Source organism: Poecilia mexicana, unplaced genomic scaffold, assembly GCF_051168715.1.
Source record: "Poecilia mexicana isolate PSO_F unplaced genomic scaffold, ASM5116871v1 scaffold_14, whole genome shotgun sequence".
Classification (NCBI taxonomy): Eukaryota; Metazoa; Chordata; class Actinopteri; order Cyprinodontiformes; family Poeciliidae; genus Poecilia; species Poecilia mexicana.
In genome coordinates, this window is record NW_028263383.1 from 17322488 (window position 1) to 17346639 (window position 24152).

General features: G+C 42.9%; 1 protein-coding gene across 1 annotated transcript in view; it reads left to right on the forward strand.

The window, feature by feature from the left end:
- Positions 1–24152, forward strand: part of med13a (mediator complex subunit 13a) — a 92070-nt gene that overhangs the window by 54695 nt on the left and 13223 nt on the right. The window contains exons 5-18 of the mRNA XM_088012296.1: positions 7471–7671; positions 7765–7959; positions 8080–8242; positions 9719–9829; positions 10266–10994; positions 13410–13623; positions 16529–16559; positions 17658–17779; positions 18017–18107; positions 19031–19239; positions 19362–19558; positions 21343–22265; positions 22512–22679; positions 23355–23578. Of these exons, the coding sequence (XP_087868422.1) occupies positions 7471–7671; positions 7765–7959; positions 8080–8242; positions 9719–9829; positions 10266–10994; positions 13410–13623; positions 16529–16559; positions 17658–17779; positions 18017–18107; positions 19031–19239; positions 19362–19558; positions 21343–22265; positions 22512–22679; positions 23355–23578 (3578 nt within the window). The remainder of the gene's footprint in view (positions 1–7470; positions 7672–7764; positions 7960–8079; positions 8243–9718; positions 9830–10265; positions 10995–13409; positions 13624–16528; positions 16560–17657; positions 17780–18016; positions 18108–19030; positions 19240–19361; positions 19559–21342; positions 22266–22511; positions 22680–23354; positions 23579–24152) is intronic.

Here is a 24152-nt window from a genome sequence, read left to right on the forward strand (position 1 = left end):
ATCTGAAAGCTGTACACCTTTCTTTTACCAAGAAAAATATCTGAAACAGTTTTCAGGATACGTAACAACTTATAATTAATTGTTTTCTTCTACTTTGTTTTATGAAAATAACGTGTATTTAAATCACAAAAATTAAACACAAAATTATTTTGCATTTTTAATTGGAAACAATGATGCTTTTAACTTTTTTCGCCCGCAGTCTAAAACGCTTGGACACCACTGCTCTAAGGCTAGCTTGAATGAAAAGAGGGGAGGGGGGATGTGATCCAGGTTCTTTAATAGAGGCAGTGTTCAATGAATAAACTGGCCCATTTATTCTCCAGAGCTTATGATCATTTAACATATTTTAGTTTACTCAAACAGAAGGCATCAAAGTGTATACTGTTGGTTGATGCCTTTATGAGCCAAGAATTGTAGGTGTTTTTAGTTTTAAGCATTTGGTGATCACGAAAATAAGAAAATCTGTATTTTTTTATTATTATTTCAGTATTTTACCAACTGATCACCACCGATGAAGCAAAAAAAAAAAAAGGCCAATTTTCATCTCTGGTCAATTGATTGAGCTATTTCTTTGTATTTTAAATATTTTTCAGTTTTTTTTTCTTAATGGAGTAATTGTATTTAATTTCCACAACAGAATCGCACTAAATTTCCCAATCAATTTTATTTGGATCCATTTTTCTTAGGCTGTAAACTGAGTGCAAATATTCCATGTAAGAAAATGCAGCCATCATCTTTTAGAAAAAAAGATTTGTCTTTTATTTTAAAACCTAAAAATAGAGCTAAAAATGATTACTCTTCAAAACATTACAACAGATGTTCTGCAGTAGGTATCTCTCAAAAATTATAAAATGTCTTTTTCCAAAATAAACTGTTGTAAAATATTAATTTTCATTAAAAATTTGTGGCTCTAAACCCGTTTTATTCAGCTATGCTGAGGGCAAAAAATGTCTCTTTGGACTGTTAAGGTCACAGACTCCTGTCTTGTTATGATGTGCTGAAAACAGCGGTGTCTCTAGTTAGGCCAGCTCCTTTTAAAGCCCAAAATGACTAAAAATATCAAGAAGGAAAGGCTCACGCTAAATGCACTTTATTGGAACGAAAAATATTACCACGGCTGCGTTAGCCGTCTTGGCTGCTGTTGCTGAAGATAATGCACATATAATCTTCTGTCAGGCTGATTTTCATTACTGAATGGCTCTCAGCCAGTGTGAAAGAAAAGCCTGCACAGTCACTTTAGATTAGGTTGTGGTGTGGTTATAAAAAAAAAAAATACTTGCAGCTTTAATGATCTCCCATCACTCATCTGGAGCCCTGCTCTGGAAGTCAAAACTATGGCCAGCTTGCATCCTCTCATTTAGACGTCACGGTGTAATGACTGTAATTTACATTCTGCCCTGCCCTTACGAGAAGTGACTGACAAATGGTGTACTTTCTGGATTATATTTTTTGATGTAGCATTATTTTTATAACTGCAGCTCGGTTTTGCGTTCAACTTTTGTGTCAGAACATGTTTTTTTAAACGTCCTTTTTACTTAGTTACAAGAATAAAATAGTTTGGTTTTGACGTTTGTGAATATCTCAGTGTTTTTTGTTAAAGGTTTCATTTTGTTTCTCTTGCTCACAAACAAATTTATATTAAGATTTACAGTCAGTATGTAGATTCTGCAGGAACTGACCAGGACTTAAAAAGGTATACATTATACAAAATTAAGACTGCGACTAACAGTTATTTTAGTAATCAATTAATCAATAATTATTGTCTATTAATTAGATTTAATAATTTGGCACATTCTGCAGATTTTTCATTGAATCACTTAAGCCTTTTTCTTACAGTATTAGAGATGCTCTGAAATACGCAAATGAGCAAATAATTTAATTCATTTTTTACAATATGAAAATAAACATTGTATTACCTAAAATGCAATAACTTGGCTTTATTTTAGTGTGAAGCTGAAACTACCACTTGAGGAGTTTCTGGTAGAACATATTTACAGAAAAGTGCTTTTATCTAAAAAAAAAAAGAAAAAAAAAGATATTTTTTTGTACAGTTTTGGCTTAATTACTACTCCGACTATGATTTTTTTTTTCCCCTTGCAAAATTATCCTTTGAGTCTTTATGCTGCAGTTAATGATTAATTGATAACTACATTAGTTGACGATTATTTCAATAATTGTTTCATCACAATTAACCGATTAATCGTTTCAGCCCTAAACAATTAATTCACCAATGATGAATTGTACTTCTACTCTCTTTTATACTTACAATGAGATTTATCATTTTGAAACGGCACACTGATGATGCGGTGCATGAAAATCAGATACCAAACAGGAAACGGCAATGACTCAGTGAACTACTCAACCATAAACTTACCCACAGTAAGCGGAGGGTTCGGGGGGAAGATTCTCTTTTGCTTCAAAAATCAGATGTCATTTGACCTGTGTGCCCAATTTATGCACTGCTGACACCGGCATCTTAAAAAAAGGTGTTTTTAATTATTATTTGCAAAAAATATAGCATTGTTTATCTGTTCACATTGCAATTCTATGTATGTTATACTGATTTGACGTGATGGCTCGAAGCCTCACACCAGCATGAATGTGACTTTGGTTTGCCCGTAATATCAACCTAGTTGCTGCCAGAGTCACAGAGAGCGCGTTAAAGACATTACTCAAGGTGGTCATAAAGGTTAGAAGGTGTGAGTAAAGGAGTTTGGTGCGTATGGCTCTGCTTTCCATCACCAGCCGCTCTGCTCGAAGGAAATGATTGTTCTGGGCAGAGGGCGGCCGGTGCTTTGACCCTGGACGCTTTCATGTGTGTTAGTGCAAAGACTTGTGGGACTGATGAGCTCAAGTCCACGCAGTTATATTGTGAGGCTTGTGTGGTTTAGGTGTGTTCTGTTTAAACTGTAATTGATTTGGGATTTAGGTCCTAAACAGCGTTTATGTACAATGCACAGAGAGCAATAACAGCTTGGGGTTCCACGTCCATTCACTGCTTCTGTTTTTGCACCAAGGGTTTGGTATCAATTTTTTTTTTCCCCACGTCGGCATCATTAAATATCAGTGAATTTGGAAATATGATTAAATGCAGTTACTGAGGGCAGTTTAATGATTGAAATCACACTTCTTTAAATGTCCTGACGAAACCCATTTGAAATGGGAAAAAATTTCAAGAACAGTATTTGTTTATGTACATCATACATTATTATATTGCCACAAAGTAAAATTCAAAGTCCATATCGCCCAACCCTTTGTCCTCTTCTTTTCCAATTGTAAATTGTTAATATTTTTTACACAGCCCCAATTTCCTTAATTTTTATAATCAACTTTTCAGACAAAAAGAAAATCGGCTGAAATCTGAACTGGCAGGTTTTTAAAGACCAGTGACAGAACAGAAAACCATAATCGGTTCACCGCTACCAAATTCCAGTCTGGTTTTGAACCAGCTTTCACCTGGCGGTATTAACTTCCCGCTACATGCTGTTTTAAAACAGAGAAGGTATTTAAAGTTGAAACCGGCGTAGTTTTCTAAAGTGGATTTTTTATTGAAGCAGGAAATAATAACTAAAGGAAGACCAACACCGGACTTAAAGTTTTGCTTCGAGACAGTTTGATGATTCTCAAACGGAGTAGAAAAGACATGCTGAGGATAGACTTGGCTTTGGATGAACGGATATTTTTGTGCAGAATTAGCGGTGCATGGATTTCATTGATAAGTAAAGGTAAGACAGCAATAAGGTGTTTTTGTTTGTTTTTTTATGAAATGTGCGTTTTGTGGGCTACAGTTTGGATGTCTAAGTAATTCAGTAAAGTAGAAGCGGTAGCTAATCTAGTTTTTTTGGTGTTAAATCCTAAAATATGTTGGCAGTTGCTATGGCAACGAGTCTGCGTGTAGCGTGGCGAATACTTCTTTCCCTTTGCTGTGGATCATAGCACGAAATTAATACCTACATTTCAAAGTTTCACTGAGTTAACGCAGCTATGGATGACATGTAAAAGATTAGTCTTTTTACCCCCCAGCGTTGTATGCATGCGTGAAATTTCTGTATGTAAAATAACATGTATAGTCGTAAGTCAGTGCCTCACCAGCAATGAACCTCACCACACGTCACTGATATACATATATTTAGTCATTACCTTAACATGCAACATGCTTCTTGATAGACAGGTTGAAATTCCTGAAGTATAAAACATAGATGTTCAACCTTCCTATTACCTGCTGAAAACCTTCCTCTCTCAATCAAACGTGACCTGACCTGCCATAGGAAACAGATTTCTCTCTCAATGACTTCTTCCATCTCTGCGCTTCCTCCAAGAAGCCACGTCAAACAGAGATGATGTCTGGAATTTTAGAGATTGAGGTTCTGTAAGATTTGTTTTATTTTTTAATGTTCCCACTTGTACGTGATGAATAAAAAACCTGGATGAGACAAATCACAGTGGAAATTTCCAGATTTGGTCATTCAGCTGTCTTTCTGTAAGGGTAATAATACGGATCACTTCCTCAGCTCACTGTATTGGCTCCTCTACAGCCAAACCCCTCCACTGTGTTTCCAGCCCTCCTGAGGCGAGGTGATAAAACCCCTCAGTTAAAGACTACTGCCTCAGATTAAAACGAAATGACTATTGTAACTTGACATTTGAGTTCCTACTGGGAAAGTAATGAGTTTAGTTACTCAGTTAAGATGATTGTATTTCTCCTGAGTCCCAGCAGTCAATGACTCCTCGAATTTATCGAATGAAGATGCCCAGTCTTGCATGTTTGAAAGGAGCAGCGTTATGTAAAATTGATTTTTATTTAATTTTTTTTTTTTTTTTTAGCTTTAAATCATGTGATAAAACATAAAGCCTTGGTTCTTTCATGCATGTTTGTATATCTGCATATCTTTATATCTCCCGCGGCAATCATTCAGCTGTTCAAAACTTTTGGTTGGACCTAGTGCCACCTTCAAGGTGTAGCTCCAAGCTTCTGAGCTTCAACCTACCAGAGCAGCTCTTCCCCGCTCAGCTCCTTCAGACTAGCCAGCAGCAATTAGCAAACCTCAAGTGGAACTGCACATCTGCTGACCTTACTATGCAAGCTCCTTCTTACTGCATTGCTGGCAAAAATGTTGTTGAGCGATGTTGTGATGACTTCCTGGCGGCGGAGTTTCAGAAAGAACGGGGGTTCTTAAAGAGACAGAGCCCCAATTTCAAGTCTTTAAATTACAAAGTCAAAATTCTTTTAAGTCATATTTGATGTATATGGAATTTTTTTTATAACAACTGAAGTTAACGTAGTTACTTGATTATGCAATAAAATGGCACTGTGTGAATAGAAAACGCATAATACTGCCCCTTTAAATAAAATCTAACATTTCTTTTGTTCTCAATATCATTTCTCTTTGCGTCTGGTTATGTATTTATTAGAACATAGTTGTAATGCTCAAACACTGATGCGCCCAAATGAAGCAGGTCTGCTGCGGCTATTGAGAGTGTGTGTGTGCGCGTGCGTGTGTGTGTGTGTGTGCGTGCGTGTGTCTGTGTGTGTGTGCGTGCAGGTGAGGCTTTTCCCTGCCGCAGTGTGTCTCCTTCTGGCTAACCAAGCGTAGCGTTGAGGAAGGGCGGACATCCAGCTCCTTTTCATCCATCAACACCTCGTACCTTCCTCTTTCGCTACTCCTCCTCACCTCCGCCAAGCTTGGTTTACTGTGCGGCAGAGCGCCCCGGCATACGGATCTCTCCAGGATGTGACCTCATAAAAGGGCGCAGAGTGAATGTAATGAACTCTCAGCCCATTACACTGATCTGAGCGCATTTGACATGTCTTCAGGGAGCCCCAGGATAGACTCGCAGGCAGTGAAAGAGAGGGAAAGAAGCAGATGGGGAGACGAGCGGGAGAGGAAAAAAAAACTATCATTTCCCAAACTGTGCTTTGGTTTTCCAAAAGCAAGCAGTAATTATAAAGGAGATGCACTGAGAAGGCATTCGTTGACCAGATTTTCACTCAGACCGATAACCAAACTGATGGAAATGCAAAAATCCGATGCTTTTTTCATCTCTTCCAGATAGCGCTGACGAATGACGACGAAACTCTTGATTTGAAAGCTGCTATAGCAGAAACACTATTCAGCTCTGTCCAGGATCAGCAACGTGTTTAAAGTTAGAAAAAGTTCTTGTGAGTTAAATTTTTAGCTCTTACAAGGAAGTTTGTTCAGTGTACGGCGAAGTTGTTCTGATTTCCATTTTGGAAGTTTTAATCTCCGTCTCTTATGACGCGTGAGAGACGTTGGCAACCTTTTAGAATTCCCAAATTTAAGATAACGACATTTATGGCTAAATTAATGGTAAATTAAGAATAAATAAATAAAAAATATAAAAAAATTGACACGGATGACAATAATCAAAACCAAGTCATTTTGATCAAATACATTTGCTTCTCTGTGTGCCGCTGCTGAGTTTAAGGCGAAATATAAAGCGTTGCTTCAAGTCACTTGGTGTGTTAGTCGCTCATAGATCAATCAATGATTGATCACTGATAGATGATGAGTCTCAGGCGGTCGCACTGATTGTTGTTTGAGAAGCGACCAACAATCCACATTATATCCCAAATGTCCCCACGCGCATCTCTTGCATCAATGTTTAATTGCATCGCTACTAATTGGTGAGGAAGCTCAGAAGAAGGTTGAAAAATGTAAAAAAAATAAATAAATAAAAGATGAATAGTTTCCTGAGAAACCAGTTTAGTCACCAAGGTAAAAGCCTCCTGCCTATTTCTGCTCCATGCTCCCCCCTGCCTTGTTTAGTTTGTTTTTTTTTCCTTCAGTCCTGCCCCTGGATCGATACCTGGGAACAGATCCCATCCAGCCTAGTAATGACATACCAGAAAGGCAGAGAAGAGGGGGGACATTAACAAATGCTCGCCCTCACACCCACCCAGACAGTCCATCCGCTGAGCCATTATGCCCCCTTCTCCACATTTCAGTGCATTTTCTACGCAGTGAAAGATGAAACCCCACATGTGTGTATGCGTGTGTGTGTCACCACTTGAAGCGCTGATGGTTTCTGTGCTCACATGTATGCATTATGCATTGTGTTTAATGGAACAATTTGCATTGGCTGATGGATGTTGGTGTGCTCTGTATGCAGAGTGATTGTTTTTTTTTTCTTTGTTTTCCCCACTCCTATGTTGCATCTACTGTATGTTTTCTGCAGTGAGTCACCTTTCTGTAGCAGCCAACAAAAAGACGAAACTTTACTTAAAAGATGACCAACTACAATCACAGAAATCAAACTGGTGGGACAGCAGAGATCAAAATATTACAAAACCTAAAAAGGAGGGAATTTATTTTGAAATTGATAGCTGTGTTGTTGAGAATTAAAACGATCCAAATCTAGGAAACCTGTGGCGGGTGAAGAGAGACAAAAAAGCTGCTGAGGATATTCATTTCTTTTTTTCTCTCTCTCTCTGTTTTTTCTCCCCACTAGTCATCCTGAGTCCATTCGGCCTGAAGGCAACACTGACTGGTCAGTCGTTTAAGATGTCAGACCCCCCCACACAGAAGCTGATCGAGGAGTGGAACCAGTTTTATCCCATCAGTCGCAGTAACAAGGAGGGCTCTTCAGAGGACAAGCCTGAGGACATGGACTGGGAGGATGATTCTCTGGCCTCTGTAGAGGTCCTCGTTGGTCAGTTTTTAAGTTTTAATGACCTACTCGGTCATTTTTGCATTTTATTTTGTTGTTAAGCATCAGATTTGTTTTTTTTTTTTGTTGGTGTAGGTGGGGTGCGTATGGTCTACCCAGCCTGCCTGGTGCTTGTACCCCAGTCAGATATCCCCGTCGTGGCCCCTGTGGGGTCCTCTCACTGCACTGCCGTCTACCCGGGTGGTCACCAAGTGCCTGCTTCCCAGCGAGAGCCTGCCATGTCATTGGTGACCCTCACCCCTCCCACGTCACCCGAGGAAGCGCACACAGGTGTGAAATTTAGGAAAAGAAAGCTAGTCGTGTCTCTCTTCGCTGCAGATTTTTTTTTATTTTGTATTTTTTTGGAGGGAGGTTTTTTCGGTACGTCAACCCCAATCTTCCTCTCTCCAGTGGACTCTCAGTCGGCCCAGAAGTGGGTCAAGATGCCATCATCATCTGACGCATTCAGCGTGGACAGAACAAGTCACCATGGAGGGAAGATTCCACGCAGGCTGGCCCGTCAGGTGGTGGAGCGTGTCTGGCAAGAGTGCAATATCAACAGAGCGCAGAACAAGTGAGTAACACACCGCTTTACCAGACTGAAATAAAATAAAATAAAATAACAGAGATGGGATTCTGTCATCTGCAAAATATTTTTGGGCTACAGCTAACTTTTTTTTTTTTTGTTTAACCGCTTAATGTTACTGTATACAATATCAGAAAAATGCTAACAAATAAGAAAACAAACCTTTTATTGCCTAAAGTGCAATTACAGCATTCTTTTCGTCAACACTGCATCATTTGTAGCTAAACATGAGTCTGCAGCTATAAAAATCCTTCTAACATCAACATGTGAGAAGCTCAGCCCTTTCTGCTTGACTTAGCATCAGTACATCGTAGGGCTGATTTGGTGATTCATTTTTTTATATGAATAATTGGACAGCAAAAAGGCCTTTTGATAAGAGATTTGCTTTGCAGAATTCGAACCACGTGTAGATAAACTACGCCATTTGAGTTCTTGGTAAAACACATGTACAGATACAGATTTATTTTTCTTAAATTTTTCTTGTGCAGTTTTGGCTCAATTACTTCTCTGAGTATGTTGTCCTTTGAGCAAATGGCATTTCTCCAGTTAACGATTAACTGATTCCTAAATTAGTTGACGATTATTTCAGTTCATTGATTAATCGCGATTAATCAGTTATTTCATTTAATCACGATTAACCAATTAATTATTTCAGCCCGGGAAAAAAAAATTTCTACTAAAAGGTTTCAGGTTTATGAAAATGGAGGAGGTAAGCATGCAAACAAGGCAGCCAGCAACCAGAGCTGCTTTTTGCTCGTTTGCGTTTAGCTTAATTATAGGCATTCTGAAACGATTCCCGGCTCTCTCTCTCTGCTTGATCAAGAGAATCTGCTGTGAAAGGTTCACAATGTTTCTGCTTTTAAGGCGTTTTGGATAGCAGGGGAGATTATGGATAATCTCCTAGCGCTGCCCGGGTTCTCCGCAAACCCCAACGTCTCATTAACTCTCTTCCCAGAGCCGACTCGAAACGTTTTTCTGTTAAATTCCGGAGCAGGGGCAACGAGATCCACGTAAATCCACTGCTTTGTTTGTTTTGCGATGTCTTGGAAACATATGTGGAGTTCTGGGTTTGTGTCTTTGATGATAGATAATTAAAAGAAAAACAACTCTGGGTTTTGTATAATTCAGCTTCAGTGACTCTGACACATTGGGCTCATCCTGGGTTCTGTTATCCCTTGACCAGGCACAGACTGCTGGCTAAATTTAGCTTTTTGGCCTGTCAGCCAAAATATTGTGGCTCCGGGGGGGACGGTGATGCAGCCACACAACAAAGCTTTCACCAAGCGGGACTGCATAGCGCAGAAAACCAACCAAAGACGCACATGTTTTGATCCCTATTATTTCAGGCGTTGTGCGTAACGAGCTGCATAAAAACAGATTCCTCCTCCTCCTCGCAGTGTAATAAAAACAAATGACTTTGGAATTTGGCTTAGATGTGTTTGTTTCTCACACCTTTACCTTTAGGCGGAAGTTTCCAACTGCGTCCAACGGTACCTGTGAGGAAGAGGAGGTGGAGAAGGTTGGAGCCTGGGACTTTGTGGTGCCTTCACAGAGGTCCTACTGCAGCTGCTCCAGGTAAGTCTCTTGTACTTCCTGACGAAAGATCGGATGAAGATGCTACAGATTTTCGTTTAATCACTTGAGCCTTTTTGTACAATATTAGAGATATATTAAAACATGAATATAAACAAACCAGTTCCCTTTTTAAATAAGAAAATAAACACAATAACACTGCATTTTTTTAATGAATCTGAATTGGGTGAAGCTACATCTATGCCACTTGAGTTTTGGTAAAAACATACATCTTGCATATCTTAAATGTCTTTCTTTTGAGACTGTCTGATTACTAAATTAGTTGATGATTAATCTGATTAATCACAATTAATTGCTTCAGAACAAAACATTATGGAGATGGCAAGAAAAAAAAGTATTCTAAGCTAATGAGAAACTCTGTTTATCGTGTACTTGTGCACGTTGTCACTTGCTTTTGTTTTCGTTTTCTTCACTGCAGACACAAATCAGGAAAGCAGCGAACAGGCAGCACTCCGGGCCAAACCCAGTCGACGGGTCAGCCCTCCCAGCCTACGACCAAGCACAAAACCGGAGGCGAGAAGCCAGAGAAGCAGCAGAAGAGACCCCAAACGCCGTTCCATCACCGCAGCTTGGCCAGCGACGAAACGTCCATAGAGACCGAAGCGGCGGTAGGCCAGAGGCTGGCCATGAGGGCTCAGGACAGCGGACGATTTCGATCTGCGGACGTCACCCCCCTCCCCAAACCCCCCCAGCTCCATGGTGGAGCGATCGGCGCCGGGCCCTCGGAACAGTCCAACTCGCCGCCGCCACCGCCACTTAGCCCCCGCCCCAGCGAGCGTGGCGAGGAGTCAGGGGAGGGCATAAAGAACCCCTCCACCCCCAACAGCCAACACTTCTACCAGCTACCCCCAGAGCCCTGCTTGGCCGGGGCGAAGGGCGACGGCGAGGAGCCCGGCGGGCCCCACGGTTTGAGCCATCACTTCCACAACCCCCACTCTCATCCGGGATCCTCTGCCTTCTCCGAGCCTCCCGAGCCCACCGTGTACGTGGGCTCGGCGGTCAGCCTGGAGGACGACGGCTGCCACACGCCGTGGAGGTTATTCAACCTGCCCCGCAGGAAGGAAGCTGAGCTGCCCACGCCGCCGCTGCCCGGAGACAAGCTGAGGGACGAGGCAGCGGCGTCACAGGACCTGGTGTCGGTTACAGAGTGAGTGCCGACGCTTCGAGCTTCACGCCCAATCGGCGACTTTTATGGGTTCGGTTAGGGCTTGGCAATAAATCACTACCAATATATTAGGGCTGAACGATATGACTGAAAAACTTACCACAACGTAAGCAATTCAGTGTAGATGGATAATTATAGAGCTTTTTGTTAGAAATATCTGAAATACTTCCAAACTGGTGGCGTTACATTTCCTGTTTTCACTGCACGCCATTGTTTTTTGGGTTTTTATTTGTAGTTATGAAGCACGGTGGCAAAACCTGAAACTACTGCGGCACAAGTTACTAAACGGGTTGTTGCTAGGTAACCATGTTGATGCCACCAACCTTGCTTAAGCTGGCAGTGAGAGGTTGAGCAGCTTTCCTCTCCTGGCATCCCCCAGAATGCTGTGCAGTTCTGGAACAGAGTTCAGTGAATATTCTACATATTGAATATTGATTATTGCATCAGATGTGCTATCTATTGATATCTATCAAATGTTTACAGCGGTATATATTGTTGTTAATTTATTGTCTAGCCCTACAATGTGTATCGTGATAGATGTGGACAATAAAACATTTTGCTGGATGGTAAATTGTCCAAAGAAATTATTACGATAAACTATGTTGTTTTGAGCCCATTTTCAACAAATATAATAATAATGGCCAAATAATTCAAGTTTGCCCTCTCAAAAACTAATAAACTTTAATTTTACAAAGAACACTTCCCTCTTGAACTTTAAGAAAACACCACATTAAGATAAATTTTTAAAAAAGTTGTAGAAAAATGTAGTTTCTGATATTGTCTGAATGGAGAAAGTCCCATTCTTTTAAAAATGTGAAAGAGTTCTGGATTGTCTCAAAAATTAAAAGACCAGTAATGTGAACCGGAGTGCCTTGCCCACGTTGACAGAAGCGGATGGAGCGGGAATCGAACCGGCAACCCACCGCTTACGGGACCGCCGTCCTCACTGTCGTCCTGGCCTAGTTTCAGTCAACATTCCCCTCGTCTCTCCCCGTCGCCCTTAGCATGCTAATCACTCCCCATTTGCCCCGTTGTGACATCACACGTTACGAATGTGCCGGCCCAGCACTACTCATTGATCCCTACACACAAAACACACTCCGAAGCTCTGAGAGAGGAAGAGTAACGATCGGTATGGATAAGGATAAACCCCGGCTATCGGAACGGAGTTGAAGCTGATAGAGTTCCTGTCTGTTGACTGTCAGGCGGCAGAGACGGCGTTGCTCACCAGCAGGTGTGTTGGACGGCAGGGCAGGCGGGGGGATTACTGGGTTGGTGGAGTTGTGCAGTCCTAAGGGACCAGCTGTTAGGACAGCCTTTTTTCTAGTGAGCTGTAATCCTTCCAGCCACAGCTCTGAATGACCGCTAATCTCCTGCTCGGGCCACTGCACACACCACCTTACATCTGGGCCAGACGAGCACGTCGTCGAGCAAGACGAGGTCCAGGGGAAACGGAGGGACGACGCGTCAGCCGGCTCAGTCACATCCAAGTAGGCCGCAGTTACGCCAAGCCACAAGCTCCTAAATGTTCGAACAGGTTTTCAGAAATACCGCAGAGACGTAATTGACGGCAAACACGCCGCATCGGTCGGGCCTCGCGGCAGCTGTCGGAGCCGTTTCCATCCGCTGACGTTTATGTTGCTGCCTGCAAACATGACAGCGACGCTGACATATGTTGCGAGGTGCCATCTGTTCGCACAGAGCCGCTCCGCCTGTAAAAGTCGCCCTTCGTAAACTAAGACGATTTAGGAGTTTTAGACGTTTTAGAGGAAAATCGGCTGTCGACCGGCGACCAGACACTTCCAAACTTTAAAAGTTTGGATTTTTTTTTGTTCATTTAAAAACATCCAGGCTGCGCTGACAGTCACACTTTTCATTGTGAACGCGAGATCAGAAGAAGCACGACTTTAGAAGAAATACTTGCTAATTTTGATGAAATGAGCAAGACTGCAAAGCAGATAACAGGGAGGATCTAATGACCTTTGCCTGCATAGTAGCTTTTTTAAAGCTTTTAAACTTTCAGTCTTGGTCTCTTTTTACACCCGATAGTCTCATACTGTTCAGTTTGTTCCATTTTTTCAGCTGGTGCGGTTCACTGTTGCTTTAGTGAACCTGACTGTTAATCCCATATATTCAGTGCTCTGCTTGTCTCAAGTTGTAAAACATGAAACCCCGTTTTTTTAGTTGTTTTTTTTCTTTGACTCTGGAAACACCAAGTACGAATGATTAATGACCACTCACAACTCAAAGGATGGACGAAATACACACACGGGCTTTATGAAAACCAAAAATTGGAAAGCAAATTTTTGATTCATTTTTGCTCGGTGCTATTATAATGGAATTTACATTAGGAATTAATCCATCTCTGTGTTGCGTTTCCCCACTTCCCCTCCTCAGAGTGATGTCTACATCTAAAATGCCTCTGAAGGTGTCCGAGGACCGGCTTCAGATGTACAGAGCCAGGAGGAACCAGTACCTATCTGCCGCTGTCACCGACGGAGATCACGAGCCAGAGGAAGACCCCTACGCCTTCGAGGAAGGAGACGTCAAGTTCACCTTCTCCACGAAGAAGGACAAAGGAGGAGAGCGGGAGCCTGGAAAGAAACACAAGGTAGGAAAGCTGGAGTCAAATCTAATCAACTGTATCGATTAGTACCTAGCAAAATAGGCCAGTGTCTCTTCAGGATCTTTTTAATGCCAAGAATAATTGGATATAAAAAAATTCCTACAACAATCTCTTTTTTTTTGTTTCTTTCCTTCCTTCCTCTTCTGCTTAAAGTCTAGTGGTCACCATCCAACGTGTTGCCATTATTCTTGTGATGTTCCTAAGCCCAACCGTCATGCAACATGCAGACCTGTTCATATTAACCGTCCGATCTGGACACTCTGCACTCCCTTTGTGCTTGAAAGCAGCTTTTGAATGGGTTGCGCTCAGTGACGCAGGCTCTCAAAAGGCGTGAGGGGCTTATCGCAAAAAATAGACACGACAACCCTTTTTTTTTTTTTCATGAGAAAGTACAGAACGTAAGTCCAAAGAAACAGACACGGCACTAGGAACACGTCGGACTCCCCTGCACTTGTTGTTCTGGCTGTGAGGTGATGTTAGCAGATGAAGTAACAGGAAGAGACTCCAGTGCTCGTTAGTGCTGCTGCTGCTGTGCGTCTCAGGAGGAAAAAAAAAAAAGAAAAAAGCTGTTAATAGTCAGTATTTTTCTGGTGTTCACGTTGAAGGTGCACCTGCGTTGCCTGACGATGCTTTGTGTGATATCATCAGCTCAGATGTTGCCGGGATACGAACAGCACAACCTAAGCCGGCGTCGATGTGTCAAGAATATACACGTAGCTTTCTTTTTTTTTTATTTATTTCTTTTAGCGTTTCGCTTTAGTTCCCGGCATTTTGCCAGGTTATCTCGTTCTGTTTAAAGAGCGGCGAGTTTTTAATGTAACCGAACAAGAGGGGTTGATTTGTTTGAGATCCGGGAGCAGACGAGCTAGAAAAACAGGCCATCAGCATCCTCGGCAGCACAGCACTAAAAATAACACCGCAGTCACTTTCTTCGTACTTCCTCTTTGACCGGCCACGTTTTAACCGAACAGGAAGTCATTCCTCAATCCCTATTGTTGCTTCTTTTTTTTTTTCTCCCAACGGAGCAGCCAGGAGTTTGCATACTCAGTTTCCTCCACTGTTTTCCTTTCTCCTTGTGTTTTCCTACTGAAGGAAAACCGTTGGAACTGTATATGTCCGACTTTCCAGCCTGTGTGCAGATTGTCTTCCAACTGGCCAGTCGGTACGGCGAAAACCGCTTTGCTGTTGGGATGAAGGCAGCTCCCAGCGGAGTGACAGTAATTCAGGCGGTGTGTGTTTACATCCCCAACATATGTCCGGGCTTAAGCGGACACACGCAGTCATTTCCCAAGTTTTACTCAAGTTAGCCTTTGTCCGCTTTTCTTTTGAAATGCTGCGTGTTAGGAGTTTACACTGTTTCTAATGCAGCCTGGATGAATCTGGGAAAGTTTGGAATTTGATTAAATTCATTTCCATATCCGCAAAAGTGTGGAAAGGTGAAAATAGAGAATGAAAAGGTTGCCCATTTTCTCATCTATTCATTAGTTTCTCTGTCATTCATCCATCTAACTTGCTCTCATGTTTCTCCTTCCGTCTTTTTATTTGGTCATCTATCTGTCTCTCTCTGTTTATCCATCCTTCTATCCTTCTGTTTATTCCCCCGTTTCTCCTTCTGTTTTATCCGTCCATCCTTCTGTTTAATTTTTATCCTTTTGATTGTTCATTCATTTATGTTTCTACTTGTTTTTCATCTTTCCATTTATCTTTCTCCTTCTTCCACCCTTTCATCCTTCTGTTCGTCCGTTTCTTTGTCTGTTGTCCGTCCACTGATCTTCTTTTGTTCTGATGGGTTTGCAAGTTCCGTATATTCACAATCCTGCCCACTGTAAAATATTTGCCATGAATTAAATTTCAAATCTTCCTCTGGCAGTGTGCTGGAAGCGACATGTCAGTACTGCCGTTGTATTCCGTCGTGACGGAGGAGGCTTGGAGCGCCGCATACGTCCCACCTTCACTTCCTGTCAGAATACTAAACCGACTTTTTGTGAATCATGCATGAACGTCAAGCAGCGATCAAGCAGTCTTTTTGACTGCAGTGCTGCCGACTTGCACGGCTGGCCTTGCAACACACACACACACACACACACACGCCGCAACGGGGCGCATCATCAGAAGCGCTGCTCCTGTTGAATTAGGCCGAGGACGTGGGCACGGAAACGGCTTTAGACGAGTCGGAAAAAGGGAAATCAGAGAGATTACAATAGTCCAAACCTGACTTTAACGTGTTTTCACCCAAGGCAAACGAATTGATATTGCGATAAGGCATCATTGCGGCCGATAGATTGCGACCTTGGTGCTTGTGTGTGTGCGTGCGCGTGTGTGTGTGTGTCTGTGTCGGGCCTCTAAGAGAGACAAATTAGAGCCTGCGCTGGTCAGAGAAAAGCCCCGGAGCAAAATGAAATCAATGAAGAGGACATAACAGTCCCGTTCCCCAGCTAGTTCTGCTCAGCACACACACACACACACACACACACACACACACACACACACACACACACACCATCGCAGGAACACACGCTCCCACAGAAGGCCAGCCCTCCCAGATATTGATGTCTGGGCAGGAGATGGAGAAGCCATTCCTTGGATCATGATTTCACTGTGGCCCATGCTGGAAATCCCATTTGCCACAGTGGAAAGAAGCAGAGCCTCTTTGCTGTTCTGTTTTAGTTCAATTCTCTCTCACCACTCCATCATTTGATGCTTTCCCCCCTTCAGATTTTCACATTGATTGGTGTAGGTGGGGGGGGGGGTTGTCTTTAGTTAGCTACTTTTAAGCATTGCCTACCTGTTTTACTTGCGTCTTTTTTTTTTTTTTTTTCATTCCACTTTCAGTTTCATCTGCACGTGTTTTCTTAAAACATTTAACCTTTGCTTTCTTTTCTCCTCTCAGGGTGAAGATGGAGGAACCGGTCAAACAGATGGTAAGCAGTCGTTTCGTAACATTTTAGTTAACACGCGTCGCACCGTGTGCTGTATAATTACAAACTTGGTAACTTTAGCGGGATTTAATGTGACAGAGCAACACAAAGTGCAGCACAGCCATGAAGTGGATGGACAGGTTTTTCAAAAGGTTTGGCACGTTTGACACAGTGCAGCGTGAAAGCAAACGGCACCAGCTAAACATTTGACAACTGTTGCAGTTAGGCCTTTCATGATAATCAATAAGTCAATTAATCACATGATAAATTAAGATTTATCATATCATTTATTTGTTTGCTCTTTAGCACATTATTATTGAACAGGCAAATCAATATTATAACATGGTTTTAATTACAAATGTTTGATAATTACTGAGTCAGTAGGTAATATATATCATTAAATTGAGATAAGGGGTTGGATTAAATAAGTGTTCACTTCTTCCTACTCCTTGTCAAAGAGAAAACGATGTAGTGGCAAACAAATTATTTTATTTTTCTAGTTTTTAAAAACCTGCTTGAAATAAATAAAGCAAATCAAATCAACAGATGTGAAAACACCCTAAATCAAATGGGGAATGTGTGACAAGATTTAAATATATATATATGCATACATCTAACTGAATTTGACTTAATTTCCAAACACGATTAGTCAAACTCTTCACCGTTTGCTTTTGCTGATGCAATTGCGATGAGAGGCGTTTATACAAAGTACTAACAGCGACTTTTCTGTCAACTTTGCGTCAGTCTGTCACACGAATCCTTCCAGGTGAAAACCTTTAGGTGTTTTGTTGCATGTGAAAATGGTTGAACAGTTTAAGAAGTATGAATCCTTAAAGATCTACAGTTCAGTTTTCACCAAACAAGCGTCCTAAAATATTTCTCTGTTTCATCTCAAGTTTGTCACTCTGTAAGTGCTTAAAAAATTGAATTAGGAAGATATTCAACCAGCTGTTTAGGCCTTTCTGACAGAAAGGGAACATTTTTTGGCTTCACTTGCTTCTCGGGCAGCGTTGACGTCCTCACAGGGAACTTTAGGGTCAGGCCAAAGGAAATCTTTATTAATAGCGTCACGCCTGCCTGTGTGTCCCTCCTCGTGTCCAGATGCGCAACGTGCAGCTGCTCACAACCGCATGGCCTCGTCCAGCCTGATGCACGTGACGGACCTGGTGGTTTCCTTCACCGACCTCGACAACCTCTTCAACTCGGACGAGGACGACCTGACGGTGAGCGGAGGCCTCATGCTGAGGCGCGTAACTCGTTACGCAGCGTAGTTTGGCACCACTGTGTGTGTGTGTGTGTGTGCGTGCGTGCGTGTGTGTTTCCATCATTCTGTGCTCTTCTCTTCATCACTTCCTCTCTGTTAATCTAAACTGTTATGCGTTACACTTGTTCGCTTCTGCAGGTGTGAGAATTTAGACGGGGGTAAATTTAGAGTTAATATTCTGACTTTTCTGTCGCAGCCTGGTACCAGACGGCCCGTGAATGGAACTGATGAGAGATTTGGCAACAAGGAGCCGAAGACATCCTCGTTGGACCCCGTATCTTGCATCAGTACGTATTTCCATCCACTCCTCTGTCTAAACATTTCTCCACCCATCAACACTTTTGTCCATCCACTCATCCAGAGGTTCGTCCGTCTTTCCATCTATTTAACAATCTATCAGTTTCCTCGTCAGCATTTATGTCCAAACCATCCATTCACGCTTTTGTCTCTCCATCTGTCTGTCCATTGATATGTTTATTCATCTGTCCGTTCTTCAATCCATGCTTTTGGCCGTATTCCTCCATCCATCCATCCACCGGTCCTTCCACTTCTTTCTTACTCCATCCATCCATTCTTAGTAAATTTTTTTGGCAGTATTCTGTGTGCGCCCTTTTATAGCATTGCCTTCAGCTGTTTTAAAAAAGTTGTGTATATATATATATATATATATATAAAAACTCAGGGGAAGCTTGGCTGGGGGCTGCAGCTTGAAGGCGGAGCTTTGGGAAATAGGCAATGCTTTGTGCTCCAGGTATGTTTTATAATGAGAGAACAACATCATAAAATGATGTGAAGATCATAAAAGTAGATTTTCCATAGTACTGCCCCTTTAACAGTGTTTAGAATCCCCTGAAATCCATCTTGCACTATATAAGGTAAACACTTATATAGTTTACCTGTGTGATATCCTGCGTTGCAGGGTTTTTATTATCATTGTCACATTTACATATTTTCCAAAGCAATGCGATGGCCACATTTCCCCGCTGAAGGAGACGGCTGACATCAGCAAGTGTCTTTGAGAGAATGTGTTGGACGAGCCATCAGACGCATCCAGACGCTCACAGTTATTATGTTAAATGGGGTCTTTGCAGATGTTTGCTTTGGCAGGAAATCTGCTGTCTGCACATTCCGCGGCGTGATCGACACGAAAACTTCAGCAGCGAGACTCCATCAAACCACCAATAGCTCCCTGTTCTCTTCCCTCCGCCAGGCTCGGCAGACCTGCACCAGATGTTCCCCACGCCTCCCTCCCTGGAGCAGCACATCATGGGTTTCTCGCCCATGAACATGTGCAAGGAGTACAACATCATGGAGCCCAACCCCGGCATGACCACGCTGGACGGCACCTCCATGCTGGCGGGCCACTTCAAGATCGAGGTGGAGGAGAGCTTCTGCAGCCCCAAGCCGTCTGAGATCAAGGTGAGCGCAGGCTGGCAGCTCACGACTTTGATGCAAGCTGAAAGTAAATGTTGAGATGTTTTTGATTTAAGAAACTAAGCGAGTCTTCTGCGATTTTTTTTTTTTTTTTTGTTTCTTTATAGGATTACTCGTTTGTGTACAAGCCTGAGCTGTGTCAGGCATTTGTAGGCTGCTCCATGTTCGCCCCCCTGAAGATGTTGCCCAGCCAGTGTCTCCCTCCCATTAAACTACCAGAGGACTGCATCTACAGAACAAGCTGGACGATGGGCAGGGACATGCTCAGTACTGTTCCTGTGATGGGTTTCCTAAACAAAGACAGGTAAAACCATCACCACCTTGTTTTTTTTTTGTGTGTGTTTTTTTCCCCTCTACTTGTGCCTGGAGGTGTATATTTATCCTCTGCTCTCTTTCTGTCGGTGCTCACCAACTGTTTTCCCACTGGACACCACCTTGGCAGCCAGCTCCATTATCCATGCATGACCGCCGTATGGCAGTATAGCAGTTGAGGGTCTGGATTATCAGTGGGAGATGGGAGAGCTCCAATTGAGACACCAGAACCATACAGCAAGATCAGATTTATTTAAATTAAAACAGATTAATCCACTTATTATCACAAGATTTTAGGGCAACAACTGATGATTATTTTAGTTAGCGATTATTCTGATAATAAAAAAAAAGGCTCATCCTGCAGATTTTTTATTTATCCACATAGTCAGTGACTACAAAACCACTTACATGATTTAAAAAGATGAAATTCTGTGCACACAAAAGCTTTTAATTAATAATAATAATGATTAAATGCTTATTATTCAAAGTTTTGTGTATGCAGAATGAGAGTACAGTAGTTAATCTTTTAAAATCATGCGAGTGGTTTTATCTTGTCAGTGACACTTTCAGCTTATTTTATACCAAACTGAAAAAAATAAATTCAGTTTTTCAGTAAGAATATAAACATTTTATTGGCTTAAAATGCAATATCAGCATCCTTTTAGTGTTCACTCGATCCTTTCAAAGGATGCATGTGCAATTCTCATCTCCCTTTCGTGTTCCATCTGGAATTCCTCCCATTGACCCGGATTCCTCCGTTAAAATTTCAACCGCGCCAATCAGCAAACCAAAGAACTAGTGAATGACAACATTGATTTTCTGCGCCGTTTTAGTCTCCCTGCAGCTTCAGCGATGGCAGCGGAGTGAGCGAAGCCGTTCAGGCCGTGTTGGCCGCGCCTCCAAATATTGAACTGACACCAACCACACGGCCGTCTCTTTCAGCTCGGCACTTCTGTCTTCCGTCTCGAATAAGTCTGGCCACAGCTCAGCATGGGAGATAAAGATCTTAATTTGTAGCACAGTCGCTGCAGTCCATGCCACTCTGAATGTGCTGTATCTGGGACTTTTTATTTATGGGCCTGTGCCAGGAGTTGTTCCCCTCCTGCAGCGAGGAACATGGTGTACTCCCCCTCTCTCTATCCTCCTCCCCTTGTGACTCTCTAAGGCCTTGCAGTTAGTTCCCCTTCCAAAATAAACTCTTACCTCAGAGGGACACTTAGCGAGTTGTTCATTGAAGGTTTTTTTTTTCCTCCTTATGTTTTCCTGCTACCCATTTTTCATTCTCTCGTTTGTTCTTGGTGTTTTTGTGCAGTTAGGATAAGAATCCTGAGTGCAGATCACTCGGCGTTGCTTTTGTATTACCCGTTCTCTCTTACATGCAAGATATTTAAATGTTAAGTGAGAAAAATACAATGGTTGCCTTACAAAAAAAAAAAAAAAAGTCATCTCCTGCACGTCCTGTATAATAAATTCCTGGCGCTTGCATATGACAAAATATTTTGAAGTAGGTCTGAGAAAATAGACTATTCAGCATAATCTGAGATTTTTCAGGCTGATCTGTGTCAGAGCAGCCACAAATCTGATATTTTTGTTAGAGGTGGACACACAAAGTGATACCAGGTCCCGCTTACAGTAACACAGTAACAAAATTCTCAATGTGCCAATTTTGGCCGTAGTTTTAGAGCCAAGAATTAAAGCAAAGATATTTCTGGATTTGCAGAAATATCTTTACCCTTCCTTGTTCTAACCCCTGTGTTTCATTGTGTCTTCTCTCAGTAATATTCCCAGTGTTGGCAGCGCCATGGACCAGGACTACACCCAGACCTACACCCCTCAGACCCACACCCCCTTTATGTCCAATAGCGCTCCCCCCAGCAACAGCGGCACCGGCATCCTGCCTTCCCCCGCCACCCCACGCTTCTCGGCCCCCACGCCGCGCACGCCCCGGACGCCGCGCACCCCTCGGGGCCCATCCAGCGTCCAGGGCTCCCTCAAGTACGAGAACTCGGACCTGTACTCCCCGGCGTCCACCCCTTCCACGTGCCGACCGCTGAACTCGGTGGAGCCGGCCACGGTCCCCTCCATCCCCGAAGCGCACAGCCTCTACGTCACGCTGATCCTCTCGGAGTCGGTCATGAACCTCTTCAAGGACTGCAACTTCGACAGCTGCTGCATCTGCGTGTGCAACATGAACATCAAAGGCGCCGACGTGGGCGTGTACCTGAGCGGCGCCGACGGCGAGGACCAAGACCCCTGCAGCTGCGGCTTCAGCGCCGTGGTGAACCGGCGATACGGGAACGGCTCGGGCCTCTTCCTGGAGGACGAGCTGGACATCATCGGCCGCGGCTCAGACGTCAGCAAGGAGGCGGAGAAGAGCTTCGAGGAGCTGCGGCTCTCGTCGCTGGAGAGGACCGGGGTCGGGAGAGGGGAGCGCGTTCCCGACGAGCTCATCGTGCTCCTGCAGGACCAGTGCACGAACCCGTTTTCGCCCATTTCGGTCATGGAGCACGAGACGGCGTCGAGGGGGTCGAGCGGCGCGCCCGCGGCCCCCTGCCAGCGGGTGGAGGAGAGGGACTACCGCAACGACTGCTACATGGCTCTGGAGCACGGCAGGCAGTTCATGGACAACATGTCGGGCGGCAAAGTGGACGAGGCGCTGGTGAAGAGCACCTGCCTTCATCACTGGGCCAAACAAAACGGTGAGCGGGATCACACTACACAATGTCAGTATGTATTCGGAAAGAAGTTCTGGGAGAGTCAGTCAATCCACGGGGTTTGTTCGCAACTAACCAATCAGCAGTCGCTATTTGTTCCAAAGTAAACGCCCTTTACCCGGAGGAACCAAACAACCAGGCGGTTTTGCCTCAGCGTTAGGATAAAGTTCTGTGTGGTGCGTTGGGTTCCCTTGGTTTCATCAGTCTGTCTTTTGTTCCCATGATCCTCAGCGGTGGACGTGAGTTCCCTGTGCTCTCAGGATGTGCTGCGCGTGCTGATGTCGCTCCAGCCTGTTCTCCAGGATGTCATTCAGAAGAAGAGGATGGTGCGGTCGTGGGGCGTTCAAGGCCCCCTCACCTGGCAGCAGTTCCACAAGATGGCTGGACGTGGCTCTTATGGTAAAGTCGGACGTCAGATCGCTGCAGACCAGTCTGCTTCATGTTGTCTGGTATCTTTTAGTTTCAGTCAGAACTGGGCAATAAATCAACTTTTTGGTTTTTGAAGATCTGATTTTTGGAAAATCTGCATTTTTTCCCCCCCACTAGTTCACTGCTTACATTCACCATCAAGGCCCGTCACCTTGTTTGAAATTGAGATTTATTTTTCACTATCAAGTCATGACATTATTAGAATACAAGTAATACAAGAATAATGTTGAAATAATAACAGAAAGTTGTAATATTCAGAGAATGAAGCAGTGCTTTTATGAGAAGTTTTACATGAAAAACAAAAAATCAATTACCCAGAATTTTTTTCTCATTAAAATGAATTATATTTCCTCTCTTCATTTTGAGACGCTCTAGATAAAGTGGATCCTTATTCTGCTAATATTACGACTATATTCTCTTAATTAAAGAAAGCTTCTTGTATCCTGGCCCTTAATACTCCTTCGTCCAACTTACAGAAGGAATGATTGAGATAAAAGCCACAACTTGAAAATGTTTGTTTTAATGTCTTTTTTTTTTTTTTTGGAAAGGAAGATTTAAATTGGAAACAAATTAGCAGATTTTATTTTTAATCCACGTCGCCTGCCCCCCCCGACTTAAGTGATTTATTCTTCCTCCCGTCCACAGGGACGGATGAGTCTCCAGAGCCTCTGCCCATCCCCACCTTCCTGGTGGGCTACGAGTACGACTTCGTGGTGCTTTCTCCGTTCGGTTTGCCGTACTGGGAAAAGCTTCTGCTGGACCCGTACGGCTCCCAGCGGGACATCGGGTACCTGGTGGTTTGCCCCGACAGCGAAGCCATGCTCAGCGGCGCCAAAAGCTTCTTCCGAGACCTCACAGCCGTTTACGAGGTAAAACAATAAAGAAAAAGAAAAAAACAGGGGGCGGTGGAAAGCATCGGCTGTTGACGGTTAATAGGCGCTTCAAAGTGTTTTTATGGGGATTTTATGAGATAGACCAACACAAGGTGGTTAAGAATTAGAAGGGGAATGATGCATGGTTTGTAAACCGTTTAACTAATAAAAGAAATCTTAAAAAATACCAAAAATTTAAAAAACGTAGGATGCAGTTGGATCTTGGCCTTTCTTCTCTGAAAAATGGGCGCATAATGCATCGTCAGGTTGGACCGAGAACTGAGCAACACATTTATATACTTTGATTTAAACCATTTCATTAAGGAAAGTGAAGCTTTGCCCAAGTCTCTAGCTTTTCTTTTCTTTTCATTCTCCTATATTGGTGAACGTTAAGTTTTATCACCACATTTTGTTGTAGTATTATGATAACGACAAACATTCCTATTTATAATACGCTTCTTTATGACACCCATCACATAAATACGTCTGATTTATATAGCTAAACTGCACAGATTAACTATGTTCCATAATATTTCTAAGTTTATTGATTTTTATTGATGCTCTAATTCAG